The 14346-nt window shown below is 46.8% G+C and overlaps 1 protein-coding gene across 1 annotated transcript in view; it reads right to left on the bottom strand.

The window, feature by feature from the left end:
• Positions 1-2373: 2373 nt before the first annotated feature.
• The window catches only part of DHRS7 (dehydrogenase/reductase 7), a 31738-nt gene continuing 19765 nt past the window's right edge, over positions 2374-14346 (bottom strand). Inside the window, exons 5-7 of the mRNA XM_056851196.1 lie at positions 13728-13850; positions 3330-3545; positions 2374-2409 (exon numbers count right to left, since the gene is read on the bottom strand). Coding sequence (XP_056707174.1) covers positions 2374-2409; positions 3330-3545; positions 13728-13850 — 375 coding nt within the window. The remainder of the gene's footprint in view (positions 2410-3329; positions 3546-13727; positions 13851-14346) is intronic.

Raw genomic sequence — 14346 nt, forward strand, 5'->3', positions numbered from 1 at the left:
ACTGAATTATGGAAGGATCTGGCTTGCATTTTCATGTCAACTTCATTTAGTCACAGTGCTACGGTTTTGCCAGCAACTGGTGATTCGGCAGACCCTGGGAAGGAATTTTAACATACGCAGTAAGCTTGAAGAGCGCAATCCTGAGTGGGGGAGGAAGTTGGGGAAAGCCCGGGGATGGTGCCGCTGCGCCACCTCCTCAGCAGCTTGCGGCAGTGCCCTAGCAGAAAGAAAATTAATCCCCCCCCGAAGCCCCGTGAAACTCCTCCATAGAGTTTCACAGGGCCACGGCATGGTTTTTGCAGGCGCAAGTTCAGGGGGCATTCCTGGGGCGAGAGGGCTTTTAGGGATCTGACTAAGGTCAGCCCCGCCCCCAGGAAGGCCCCCTGTGGCACCGGCGCGAGCCCTTGCGGCGAAGATACGTTCCTGCCGCAGCTGCTCCAGCGCCTGAGCATGGTGCTTCTGCGACACTCCCTGGCGAAACCAGCCCTATGCCGGCGCCAGTTGTGCCGGTGTAGGGGTCACACTGGCTCCTGACCCCCTTCGCACCCCCCCCCCGCTTTGTGGATTGTTCTGCCCACGTACTTTGTGTGAACTTCATTTGTCTGAAGTCAGTATCCCCGGCAGGTGACTTGCATTAAAGGGCAAGGTACAGTGTATTATAGATTGTAAAGCCATAAGGATTAATACCGAAATTCTGAGGCGAGTAAGGTTATTTTTCTCACTTTGATACAAAAAGTCTGAAGATGTTTCCGTTTATTTATAGTGTACAGTTTATTTGCATAAAAGGAATACTTGAAAACGCTGAATCGTACATCTCTTCACATCACCAAATGAGCAGTTTGAGTGCCGCAAACATGGTATTACTTCTTTGGTAAAAGGTCCCGTTCAGTGGGAACATTTGCCCTCATCCCACAGTCGAGGGTGGTTGTCCTTCATGTAATCAGGAACAGTCTTCTAAACACTTTCCCCCCCATAGAACGGTATTTCTGCAAGAACCATTCCAAAAAGAGCACTCCTAGAGACCGGGGCTCATGCTTGAAATCTTACTAGGATTTCTCGTGAGGTGTAAAATAGTCCTGCTTGTAGATGCTTCATTTAAAAAAAAAAACAACGCGTTTGTGCTCATTGCCTTTGGACTTCCCGTCTGTTACTCTGGAGGCATCTAATCTAATTCAGCACCTGAAAAATCTTTGGAGCACGATTTCCTTCTCTAGATAGTCAAGGCATTCCTCACAGCCTGAGCTACTAGTATTATCATATTTCAGAGGTAGAAGGTACAATATTAAAAGCTTACGTGTAGCCTAAGGCCTTGCTGTGTGAGAAAATGTCTTGCGAGGGGTGTAGGTTTTGAATAGTCTACAGCTGGGGGTCCTCATCGTGGTGCTCATGGGCGCCATGGCGCCTGGTGACACCTTTTCTGGCACCCACCAGGTGTTTTAGAAAGTGGGCAGGGCCAGAGAAGCTGCCTAGAATGGCTTCTCACTGGCTGTGCAGATCTTTGAGGAAGAAGAGTTGGTTTTGATATGTCGACTTCCTCAACCACTTAAGGGAGCATCAAACTGGCTTACAATCACCTTCCCCGCCCCACAACAGACACCCAGTGATGCAGGTGGGGCTGAGAGAGCTCTAGGAGAGTTGTGACTAGCCCAAGGTCACTCAGCTGGCTTAATGTGGAGGAACAGGAAACAGCTCCAGTTCACCAGATTAGCCTCCGCCACTCATGTGGAGGAGTGGGGAATCAAACCCGGTTCTCCAGATCAGATTCCACCACTCCAAACCACCGTTCTTAGCCACTACACCACGCTGAAAAGTTGCTTTGGCAGCAACCACAGCTCAAGGATCTACACTGCACGACCGGTTTAAGTGTTTTGAAACAATATTTTCATTTCAAAAGGCATCTTGTTTAAGACCTCCTGTCTGAAATGTCGAAGTGCTACTCTTAAGAGTTATGCATAACTTCACTCCCCGGCGTTTTGTGGTGGGCTCCACCTGCTGCAGCTGTGTTTTGGGGGTTGCACCTGTCAGCTTGTGTCAGAATTTTAGAGGTGCCCGCAGGGTCACAAAAATTGGGGATCCCTGGTCCACATTAAGACTATCCATTCTGTGGAGGGACAGCATTAGTGGGGGGGGGGGTGCAGAGAATACTTTAAAAAAACATTTACGGCTATCCGTATGACCGTGTCAAACAGCATTCTATATAGAAATTTATTAAAAGGAATGTATTTAAACAGGCGTGATATGTGTCAGATTATACAGTGGCCAGAAGTAAAGCTACATATTTTTAAAAAAGAGAGCAAGAGAGAATTGAGGCAGAGGAAGATGTTTGTCGTTCCTCTGTCTGATGTTGGTACAAACGGGTAGGATAGTGCCCCCTCAAGAAGTCTTCTTGAAGTAAGAAACATCCGCATCCTGTAATTAACAACAAACATAAAATTCTGAGATTGTTTCTCATACCATCAAGACGTATCTGACCTTTTGGCAAGCGGCCACGTTCATCTGCTACAGGTTAGGAGTACTCTAATGCTCTTTGACAGATGGGCAGGGAATGTTCTTGCCAACTAAATCACTGCTTGTTGGGAGCTAGGCTCCTCCGCTGCACCATATGAGAAAACACTCCTTATTCAACACCTGCATTCTACATCTTGCAGCTTATGCTAGAAGCTTGGCTGGTCTGTGCTTAGGAGGAAACACACTCCGAACTAGAACGTAAGGAGAGCCCTGCTGGATCAGACCAGTGGTCCACCTAGTCCAGCATCCCGTCTCACACAGTGGTTCCTCTGGAGGGCCAACCCCAGGGCACAGAAGCTGAGGCCTTCATAAGAACATCAGAAGGGCCCTGCTGGATCAGACCAGTGGTCCACCTAGATCAGCATCCCATCTCACACACTAGCCAACCAGTACTCTGGGGGGCCAATAGGGTACAGAGGCCAAGGTCTTAGAACAGGCCATGCCGGATCAGACCGAGGCCCATCAAGTCCAGCAGTCTGTTCACAACGTGGCCAACCAGATGCCTCTGGGAAGCCCACAAATAAGACGGCTGCAGCAGCACCATCCTGCCTGTGTTCCACAGCACCTAATATAATGGGCATGCTCCTCTGGTACTGAACAGGTATGCATCATGACTAGTATCCATTTTGACTAGTAGCCATGGATAGTCCTCTCCTCCATGAACATGTCCACTCATAAGAAGCAGCAGCATTGTCCTGCCTGTGTTCCACAGCTCCTAAATGCAATAGGTTTGGCAGCTAATTTTTATGGTTTATTGATTGCTTTATCTGACTAATGCTCCGGGTTTATTGTGCCATAGTAGCGTGAATAACTGAACATACCACCCCGCTCTTGAAATTCTGGATTCGCCTCTTTCCCATGCGGTTCAGCAGCCACCAGGCCCAGGTGGGCGCATATTGCCAGAGGTAACAGACTGTCAGGTAGGGTTGGTCGCTGACCCATGCTTCTTTCAGGTCGTTGACAGTGCTGACCAGTGTTAGTTGGACACAGCGTTCGGTTGTCATTTTATGGGACTGGTCTCCAACGCTGACATTTGTCTAGATGGGAGAGAGAAAGAAAAGGACAGTGACCAACAATTCCTGTGCTCCCCGCTTTCAGCAAGAGCAGCATAGTTTTTTGTACATTTCAAAAATTAACGAACCCCTTTTCATTTGGCGGTGAGGTCCTGTGCCTTCTAGCAGGACCTTCTGGGTAGGGCTGCCAACGGGGATAAACCCCTTCCCCCAATGCTATTACCCAGAAAAATCCCCCTCCCAGGAAGGAAACAAGGTGGGTTCAGTTCACAGCTCTAAAGTCATCTAATGAATATATGAAAGACCGTGCTGGATCAGGCCAAGGTCCATCAAGTCCAGCAGCCTGTTCACACAGTGGCCAACCAGGGGCCTCTAGGAAGCCCACAAACAAGACGGCTGCAGCAGCACTGTCCTGCCTGTGTTCCACAGCACCTAATATAACAGGCATGCTCCTCTGAGACTGGAGAGAATAGGGATGCATCGTGACTAGTATCCATTTTGACTAGTAGCCATGAATACCCCTCTCCTTCATGAACATCTCCACTCCCTTAAAGCCTTCCAATGCCCATTCTTCCAGTTTGTAGAGATCCTTTTGGAGCTCTTCACAGTCCAATTTTGTTTTAGCCACCCTAAATAATTTGGTGTCATCTGAAACTTGGCCACCTCGCTGTTCACCCCCAACTCCAGGTCACTGATAAACAGGTTGAAAAGCACCGGACCTAGGGTTGCCAACCTCCAGATACTAGCTGGAGATTTCCTGCTATTATAACTGCTCTCCAGCCAATAGAGATCAATTCCCATGGAGAAAATGGCCGCTTTAACAATTGGACTCTGTGCCATTTAAGTCCCTCCCCTCCCCAAACCCCGCCCTCCTCAGACTCCGCCCCAAAAACCTCCCGACGGTGGTGAAGTGGGACCTGGCAACCCTATCTGGACTGTGCAGAGCTATTTCAACAAGTTGTTTCAATGCCCAGTTTTCTGCTCGATCTTTCAGACAGGAAACAGTCTTGCAGACCTGAGATACAAAATCGCTTGACAAAAATTTGACCCGAAGTCAGATGGCACAATTTAGACTTGGCAAGGGGAGAATCTGCTAGTGGACTGCAGATTAGTCAACGAGGCAGAGAGACTGTATAAACAAAGATGGCCTTTGTGACGTTTGCAGAATTTTCAAAAACCCACTCTGACTCAGAGTTTGGACGCAGCGGCAGGAAGATCCCGATAGCCAAAAGCTCCCAGATGTCAAAATAGATCCACACAAAAAGAAAGCTAGCCTAGCTTCCTTCCAAACAGGACAGCGTGTTTCTCTTAGGAGGGTTTCCCAAACCCCCTTTAGTGTGGACAACTGCCGTAACGCCTGCATTGTGAAGCTTGTGATGTCAAGATTACAAGTCTGTCAGATTCGTTTGACAGGGCAGGATAGATCAGAGCAGTGGTTCCCAACCTTTTTTTGACCAGGGACCACTAGGACTTTTTTGTTCGGTGCAGGGACCCCAAGGTTCAAAATAAAAATTCTGAGAACTTGAAAAGAAACTTTAATCATAACTGTTAGTTAAACATTAAACTTAGAATAATATTTGAATATATATTTTTATAATAGAGAACTTTTAATTGAAAATATTAATTTATTATGGGTTTATAACTTTGTTTTGCGGACCTTAATTTAGTTCTCACGGACCCCTGGGGGTCCACGGACCCCTGGTTGGGAACCAGTGGATCAGAGGGATCTAAGGATGATGTAATCAGCCTGGAAAGTACCTGGGGAGCTAGGGAAAGCTGGCCTGATCCAGTTATAGCCAGGTGGCTGATGCAATGCAGTAGCAATGTCAGGATGATTAGGTATCTACTGTGATTGGTGGCTGCGTCCATCAGGTGTATATATTGGAGTGAAACTGAAGTTCTATGCGGGATGCTATGAGCGGAGTGTGTGAAAGAGGTATCTGTATATATCTTTGCACTGTAAAATAAACTACACTTTTCTAAGTAGCAGAGGACTTTCTGATGGTTATTCTGGACAGGCTGCCAATCCGCTTGGCTTCCGCGTCAGGGTTATGGGCCCAGCTCCACGTTAAAGGAGTGTTTCTGCTACACTGCGCAGGTTTATGTGTGGTGGTAGATAAGCAGAGTCCAGGATTTTTCAGAAGCTACTGAGGAAAAGTGACGGCTGTGTGTGAGTAATGGCTCAACAATCAATTATCCCGGTGGATAAGCTCACCTCTGAGAATTACCACGTTTGGTCTGTGAGGCTCGAGCAATATCTGAAAAGGGAAGATTTATGGGACACTGTGGAAAGACTTCCTACCACAGCAGCCGAGATTGCCAAGGACATAAAAGCCCTTGCCAATATCACCTTGTCGGTGGGAGATGACCAGCTTATCTTTGTGGCAGGCAAAGAGCATGCAAAACTTGCATGGGAGACTCTACGAACAGTGTATCTCTGGGACTCGGCAGGCACGGTGCTAGCATTAATGAGGCGACTTTATAGATGCAATAAATCACTGCACACGCCGGCCGCAGCCCACTTGAAGACTCTGGCAGAGTTGTTTAGACAGCTGGAGTTGAGAGGGAAGAATACAGCTGCAGAAGACCGGGTGTATTTGCTTTTGAGTTCTCTGGATGCGAGCTTTGATGTTTTAGTAACCTCGCTGGAGAGTTTGGCAGCAGGGCAGCTAACCTATGAATACGTGACGGGACAGATTCTGGAGGACGAGGAACGACAGGAGGAAGGACGTAAGCAGATGACTGCAGCCCAGGAGTTCATGGTTCATCCGAGAGGTACGTCAGAGTCGTCGCGGGAGTCAAGTGCCGTGCAGTTCGGTGTAAATCAACCCAGGCAGAGAGGCAATGCACAGTCAACGCCAATGTCATCAGCCCAGCAGGGAGTCAACCCAGGAAGAGGGGCAGCGTTCTACTCTGCGCAGATGACTCAGACGCAAGCGCGTGAGGGAGACCGGAAGAGTAGGAGCTACAAGCAAGAGGAGGAATGCGTGATGTTCGTCAGAAAGTGTTTTCTTTGTGGGTCCTCGCAACATTTGAAAAGAAATTGTCCTCAGTTGGCCAGGAAAAAGCAACCAAAGAGACAGTCAGTGAATGGAACTTACACTGCTGTTGTGCTGGCAGAAGCTGGAAGCAAAGAGGACATTTGGCTTTTGGACAGTGGGGCAAGTAAATGTTTTGTTAACAAAGCTTCCAAAAGCAGTCTGTTAAGTCTAATGTAAGTCTAGCAGATGGGAAACACTTAAAGGTACACTCTGAGGGGGAGGTGTTTTCCCCAGAGTTGAATTATATGTTTCAGGATGTACTTTGTGTGCCTGAGTTACAGCATAATTTGCTAAGTGTTTCTGTGCTGGCTAAGGCTGGTTTTAAGGTGCAGTTTGAAGGAAACACCTGCCAGATAAGCCAGGGAGAGGTTGTAATGTTAGAAGGGCACTTGCAAAAGGATGTCTATGTGGTGCATAGAAGGACAGGAGAAACTTCTATGGTAGTGGAGTCTTTGAACAAAAATCCACATGATGAGTGCATACACCTTCTACATAGGCGCTTCAGGCCCGCCTCCTATTCCATCCTAAAGAAGACCCTGAGTGTGTTAGGGAAGGATGACATTAAGTTAAATGAGTATAATTCTTTCCTAGATTGCACTGTCTGCAAATCTGTTAAAAGCAGACGTAGTCCAGTGGCTAAGGTAAGCCAAAGGGTGGCAACCAGACCTCTGCAAATTGCGCATTTAGATCTCTGTGGTCCATTTCCTGAGAGTGTGTCTAAGAACCGGTACGCTTTATGCATTGTGGATGATTTTTCTCGTTTTAGCTGGGTGTATCTGCTGAAGCAGAAAAGTGAGGCATGCCAAACCATCAAGTATTGGATTAAGAGGGTGGAAAGGCAGCTAGACCTCAAGGTATCCAGTATACAATCTGACAGAGGCGGTGAGTTTGTCTCTAATGCATTTACCCAGTGGTTAGAGAGCAAGGGAATTGAGCACAGATTGGCTAATCCCTGTGTTTCTCAGGAGAATGGTGTGGCTGAGAGGAGGATTGGTTACCTAAAGTCAATGTTGCAAGCTTTGATAGAGGATGCTAATCTAAAACCCAGGTTCTGGGGGGAAGGCATCAAGGTGGCTTGTTATTTGATAAATAGACTTTGGACCTCCAGCATTAACAATATTCCCTACAAGGCATTGTACAATAGAAATCCCTCTTTAAAGCATTTAAGAGTGTTTGGTACAAAGGCTTGGGTGAATATACCTTTAAAGAACCGCAGAGCAGGTGGCAAGAAATCCAAACCGCTGATTTTTCTGGGATATCAGAATGCAGCAAAATCTTATCGCTTTGCTAATGAGCAGAACCAGGTATTTAGCAAATCTGCGAACTTCGGAGAATCTTTTAATTGGCCAAGATTACATGGCATTGATAAGGTTTCTGAAGAAGTTTTTTTGCCGGCTAATGGACAGCCAGAGGCAGATGAAAGTGTTTTTCCTGAAGTTGTTGCAAGCAGGGAAACAGTAAAGGTTGAGATTCCAGAAGGAGGGGAGTGTAGTGGCACGGTGGTCAGACAGAAGTAATAAAGGAGTACCTCCACAAAGGTATGGCTTTGAAGATTGTGACTTAATCAACCACGTGTCTGTAATTGAGCCTGAAAGTTACAAGCAGGTGCTTTCTCTTGGTGATAGAGAGATTTATGGCTGCAAGCCATGGGTGTGGAAATGAATGCTTTGAAGGAGCACAATGTAATTACACCAATGCATTTACCAAAGGGACAACCTGTGATAGGTTGCAGGTGGGTTTACAAACTCAAGCAGTTGGCTGACGGTACTGTACAAAAAAAAGCCAGACTAGTTTGTAGGGTTTGCTCAAAGGAAATTTGTTAACTTTGATGAAACGTTTTCACCCATGGTTCGTTGTGAAACCATTAAATCAGCCCTGGCAGTTGCAGGGTTGAAAGGTCTGAAAGTTTTCCACTATGACATTCAGACAGCTTAGCTAAACACACCTTTGGTAGAAGAAGTATACATGACTCAAATTCCAGGGTTTGAATTAAAGGAAGAAGCCAAGGTACTAAAGCTGAACAGAGCTTTATATGGTTTACATCAATCGGCCAGAGAGTGGCACAAATGCTTAATTGATGCTGTTAAAAAATTAGGCTTCAAACAAAGTATTGCTGATCCTTGTTTGTTTTCAAGGTGCACAGGTCAGAAGGAGTCATACGTGTTGATTGACGTGGATGATTCATGTGTAATAACAAATAATGAGAGTGACCAGGAACAATTTCAGAGACAGCTTGGAGAACGTTTTAAACTGAAATGTTTGGGAGAGATAAGAAATTATCTAGGGGTAAAAATAAACAGAGTCAGTAAAGGTGTATTTTACTTGTCTCAAACAGAAAAAAACAAAACAGTTGCTGGAAAAGTTTAGCATGCTTGATACTAATGCAGCTGAAACCCCAATGGTCACAGGTTATTTGTGTGAAGAGTCTCAAGAACAAGAAGAGTGTGACAAATCTCTGTATCAGTCCCTGATAGGAAGTTTGTTATATCTTGCTTGTTGGACTCGCCCAGACATATATCAGGCGGTGCATTGTCTGAGCAGGAAAAATATGTCGCCAAAGCAGAGTGACTGGAAAGCAGCTAAGCGTGTACTCAGATACCTGAAGGGATCTGTGAACAAACAGTTATGCTTGAATGCATGTAATGGGGAACTGACTGCAAATGCGGATGCATCATGGGCAGATCAGGGAAGCGCAAAATCAACAACCGGGTATATGTTGTATTTTGGTGAAGCACCCGTACATTGGAAATCTGTAAAACAGTCATTTGTAGCCATGAGTTCATGTGAAGCAGAATATAGTGCTGTGAGTGAATGTATAAACCAGGTAGAATGGTTTGTCTATCTCATGAAAGAACTCAATGTGTCTGTACAATTACCAGTAAGGATATATACTGACAGTCAATCAGCGCTACAACTTGCGACTGAGCAAAACTTTAAAGGCAGAAGTAAGCATATAAGAATAAGATATGTCAATGTAATTGAAGCTGTGAACAAAGGCTTGGTCTATATTGTAAAGTGTGCCAGTGCTGGTAATGTGGCAGATCTACTCACGAAAATTGTGGATTGCAATAGATTCATGAAGCTAATCAAACTAATCTGAAATCCTTGAGAAGGAGTGTCAAGATTACAAGTCTGTCAGATTCGTCTGACAGGGCAGGATAGATCAGAGGGATCTAAGGATGATGTAATCAGCCTGGAAAGTACCTGGGGAGCTAGAGAAAGCTGGCCTGATCCAGTTATAGCCAGGTGGCTGATGCAATGCAGTAGCAATGTCAGGATGATTAGGTATCTACTGTGATTGGTGGCTGCGTCCACCAGGTGTATATATATTGGAGTGAAACTGAAGTTCTATGCGGGATGCTATGAGCGGAGTGAGTGAAAGAGGTATCTGTATATATCTTTGCACTGTAAAATAAACTACACTTTTCTAAGTAGCAGAGGAATTTCTGATGGTTATTCTGGACAGGCTGCCAATCCGCTTGGCTTCCGCGTCATGTGAGAATGTCAACTCCAGGAGATACTGGTGTGCAATGTGCAGGCCAACTGTAGCTGCGTGTGTATACTCCGTGGCAATACAGAGGGAAGCTAGAATGCGGGGCCATCTGCTGAAGCTGGAGGGCGAGAGATTCAAAACTGATAAAAGGAAGTATTTCTTCGCACAACGCATAGTTTAATTGTGGAACTCCCTGCCCCAGGATGTGGTGATAGCTGCCAACTTGGAAGGCTTTAATAGGTGAGTGGACATATTCTTGGAAGAGAGGGCTATCCATGGCTACTAGTCAAAATGGATGCAAGTCATGATGCGTACCTATCCTCTCCAGCATCACAAGAACATGCCTATTATATCAGGTGCTGTAGAACACAGGAAGGATGCTGCTGCTGCAGTCGCCTTGTTTGGGGGCTTCCTAGAGACACCTGGTTGGCCACTATGGGAACAGACTGCTGGACTTAATGGGCCTTGGTCTGATCCAGCATGGCCTTTCTTATGTTCATATGTTCTTATCATCCTGGATCACAGCTTCCATGAATACATGAAGCTGCCTTATTCTGAATCAGACCCTTGGTCCATCAAAGTCAGTATTGTCTACTCAGACCTGCAGCGGTTCTCCAGGGTCTCAGGCAGAGGTCTTTCACGTTCCCTACTGCCAGATCCTTTAACTGGAGATGCCAGGGATTGAATCTGGGACCTTCTGCATGCAAAGCAAATGTTCTGCCACTGAGCCATGGTCCATCCAGATTGTCTGGTCTTCTCCTGCAGAACAGCCACCAGTCAGATTCAGTAGCCCAATGCTACTGAGCGTGCTCGGTTGCAGCCGCTGAAGACCTTTGCCCGGAATTGGTATTTAATGGTATATCAGAGTTGTTTTACTCAGCCTCAACCAAATGAATTCACCTTTAAATGGCGACTTTCTCTCTGTTTTAAGGAGAATCAAACCAGCTTACAATAGCCTTCCCTTCCTCTTCCCACAACAGACACCTTGTGAGGTAGGTGGGGCTGAAAGAGTTCGGAGGGAACTGTGACTAGCCCAAAGTCATCTAGCAAGGCTTCGTGTATGGGGAGCGGGGAAACAAACCCGGTTCTCCAGATCAGAGTCGACCGCTCCTAACCACTACACCAAGCTGGCAAGAATGACAGAACATAGTGTAGTGGTTAAGAACGGTGGTTTGGTGCGGTGGACTCTGATCTGAAGAACCGGGGTCAATTCCCCACTGCTCCACGTGAGCGGCTGACGCTAATTTGGTGAACTGGATTAGTTTCCCCACTCCTCCGCATGAAGCCAGCTGGGTGACCTTGGCCTAGTCACAGCTCTCTTAGAGCTCTCTCAGCCCCACCTACTTTACAGGGTGTCTGTTGTGGGGAAGGGAAGGGAAGACGATTGTAAGCCGGTTTGATTCTACCTTAAGTGGTAGAGAAAGTTGCTTGTATGAAAAGGGGTAAACCAAGAAGTTACAAGGGAGTGCAGAACACAAAACAATGGGCAAGTTTCTGAGTTTACCAGAACTTGGGCTCAATTTTTGGTACAGACAGAGACAGAGAGAGAGGAGGACGGGGTAGAAATTGGTGCTTTCAAGATATGGGAGAAAGATGCTGTAGCTGTTGCAGCCTACAGATCCTTCAACTGGAACAAGATTGATCTCCATCTGCTGGGTAATGTTACCCAACTGGCTTCAGCTTCTAACTGGACCAATTTTTAAGGTTTTTTTTTTTTAAGAACCCTCCTACTTGTTTCTTGAGAAAGAAACGGTTTTCGTTTTGAGCTTGGAATGAACAAAATTCTGATTCCCTCCACTCAAAAGTCTGGATGGAATCTTTGTTCCAAGGGTGGCCGTTTGAGGTCACACAGGCTCGTGATTCACAGAGGTTAATGCATTGCGTTAATGCATCCCATGGGGTTTAAATCTCCATGTGACTGTTTCAAATAATGCCCCCATTAATAAAGTTGCCAACTCCAGCCAAGGAAATTCCTGCAGATTTGGAGGTGGGGAGGGTGGGCTTTGGGGAGAGAGCTCAGCAGGGATGTGATGCTGTAGAGTCTGCCCCCATGAAGAAGAAGAAGAGTTGGTTTTTATATGCTGACTTTCTCTACCACTTAAGGGAGACTCAAACCGGCTCACAATCACCTTCCCTTCCCCACAACAGACACCCTGTGAGGTAGGTGGGGCTGAGAGAGTGTGACTAGCCCAAGGGTCACCCAGCTGCCTTTGTGTGTAGGAGTAGGGAAACAAATCCAGTTCACCGGATTAGCCTCCACCGCTCATGTGGAGGAGTGGGGAATCGAACCCGGTTCTCCAGATCAGAGTCCACTGCTCCAAACCACCGCTCTTAACCACTACACCACGCTGAATGAAGCTGCCATTTTCTCCAGGGGAACTCCTTTCTGCAGTTTGGAGATCAGTTGCAATTCCAGAACTCCAGGCCCTACCTGGCAGCCCTAGTCAGGAGTATTATGGTGTGTGTGGGAGGGAGGGTGTGTCCTGAGCCCATGGCAACCTGTTTATTTTCCCAGGTAGGGGAAAGCATGAGAAACAGGAAACTGGCTTAGCCTGAGAGCCCCCCATTTGGCATAGCTGCCAAACGCAGGGTGTTAGACGAAAATCATCAAACTCAAGAGTAGAACACTCAGATGATAACTGTAAAACGGAGATGTTCCGCCAGGCCTACAGCTGAGGACAGCGATGGTTTTCCATCTTGCTGGCCTCCCTTGCCCCTCCTTTTCTTCCCCTTCTTTATCCACCCTTTTTTCCTTTTTATTGTATTTCATTTATTTAGTTGTATTTCATTGGATTTTAATGTATTGGAATGTTGTTAGCCACCACGCTGCTGGGGGAGGGGGAAGGAGAAGAAGAAGAAGAGTCGGTTTTTATATGCCGACTTCCTCTATTACTTAAGGCAGAATCAAACCGGCTTACAATCACCTTCCCTTCCCCTCCCAATAGACACCCTGTGAGGTAGGTGGGGTTGAGAGTGTGTGACTAGCCCAAGGTCACCCAGCTGGCTTCATGTGGAGGAGTGGGGAAATAAATCCAGTTCACCAGATTAGCCTCCGTCGTTCATGTGGAGGAGTGGGGAATCACTCGGTTCTCCAGATCAGAGTCCACCGCTCCAAACCACTGCTCTTAATCACTACACTACGCTGGTTATTGTTGTTAGTAGAAGAAGAAGAAGGAGAGTTGGTTTTTATACCTTGTTTTTCTCTACCTTTAAGGAGTCTCAAAGAGGCTTACAATCACCTTCCCTTCCCCTCCCACAACAGACACCTTTTGAGGTAGGTGAGGCTGAGAGAGTTTGGAAAGAACTGTGACTAGCCCAAGGTCACCCAGCTGGCTTCATGTGGAGGAGTGGGGAAACCAACCCGGTTCACCAGATAAGCCTCTGCCGCTCACGTGGAGGAGTAGGGAATCAAACTCGGTTCTCCAGATTATAGTCCACCACTCTTAACCACCACACCATGCTGGCTCTTCAAAGGGCCAAAGGAATCATGGGAACAAACACCACAAGCTCTTTGGGGAATCTTCAGCCAATTGGCCCTTTCCAGTGAGGCGGCTCACCTCTGCTAATGGCAACACATCCCTCCCGAAGCAAAAGGCAGAGGAAGGTGCTGTTATTCTTACAGTGGAGCAGTAAGACGCAGGCCGTTTTCAAAAGCACTTCAACCAACCATACCTTTGAAACTTCTTCAGTAAACACGTTCTGGATTATCTGCGACTGGACAGGCCCCGGGCAAATGTTGATGATGCTTATTTCGGGATATTCGGTAAGTTCAGGCCGGAGAGAGTTGAAGAAACCCTAGGAATCATAGAATCACAGAGTTGGAAGGGCCCACCATGGTCATCTAGTCCAACCCCCTGCACAATGCAGGAAATTAACAACTACCTCCCCCCACATCCCCAGTGACCCCAACCCTCCCCCGCCATGCAGGATCCCACAATCAAAGCACTCCCGACAGATGGCCATCCAGCCTCTGCTTAAAGACCTCCAAAGACAGGGACTCCACCACCCTCCGAGGCAGCACATTCTACCGTCAAACAGCCCTCACCGTCAGAAAGTTCTTCCTAATGTTTAGATGGAATCACTTTTCTATTAGTTTAAATCCATTACTCTGGGTCCTAGTCTCTAGAGCAACAGAGAACAAGCTAGTTCCCTCATCAACATGACATCCCTTCAAATATATAAACATGGCTATCATGTCTCCCCTCCACCCACAAGCAGGGTGTTAAAAAGATCGTCTGCATACTCCCGTTTCGTCTCTAAGGCCAAACAAAAGTAAGTCTCTGGGTAGCTA

The sequence above is a fragment of the Euleptes europaea genome, chromosome 6, assembly GCF_029931775.1.
Source record: "Euleptes europaea isolate rEulEur1 chromosome 6, rEulEur1.hap1, whole genome shotgun sequence".
NCBI lineage: Eukaryota > Metazoa > Chordata > Lepidosauria > Squamata > Sphaerodactylidae > Euleptes > Euleptes europaea.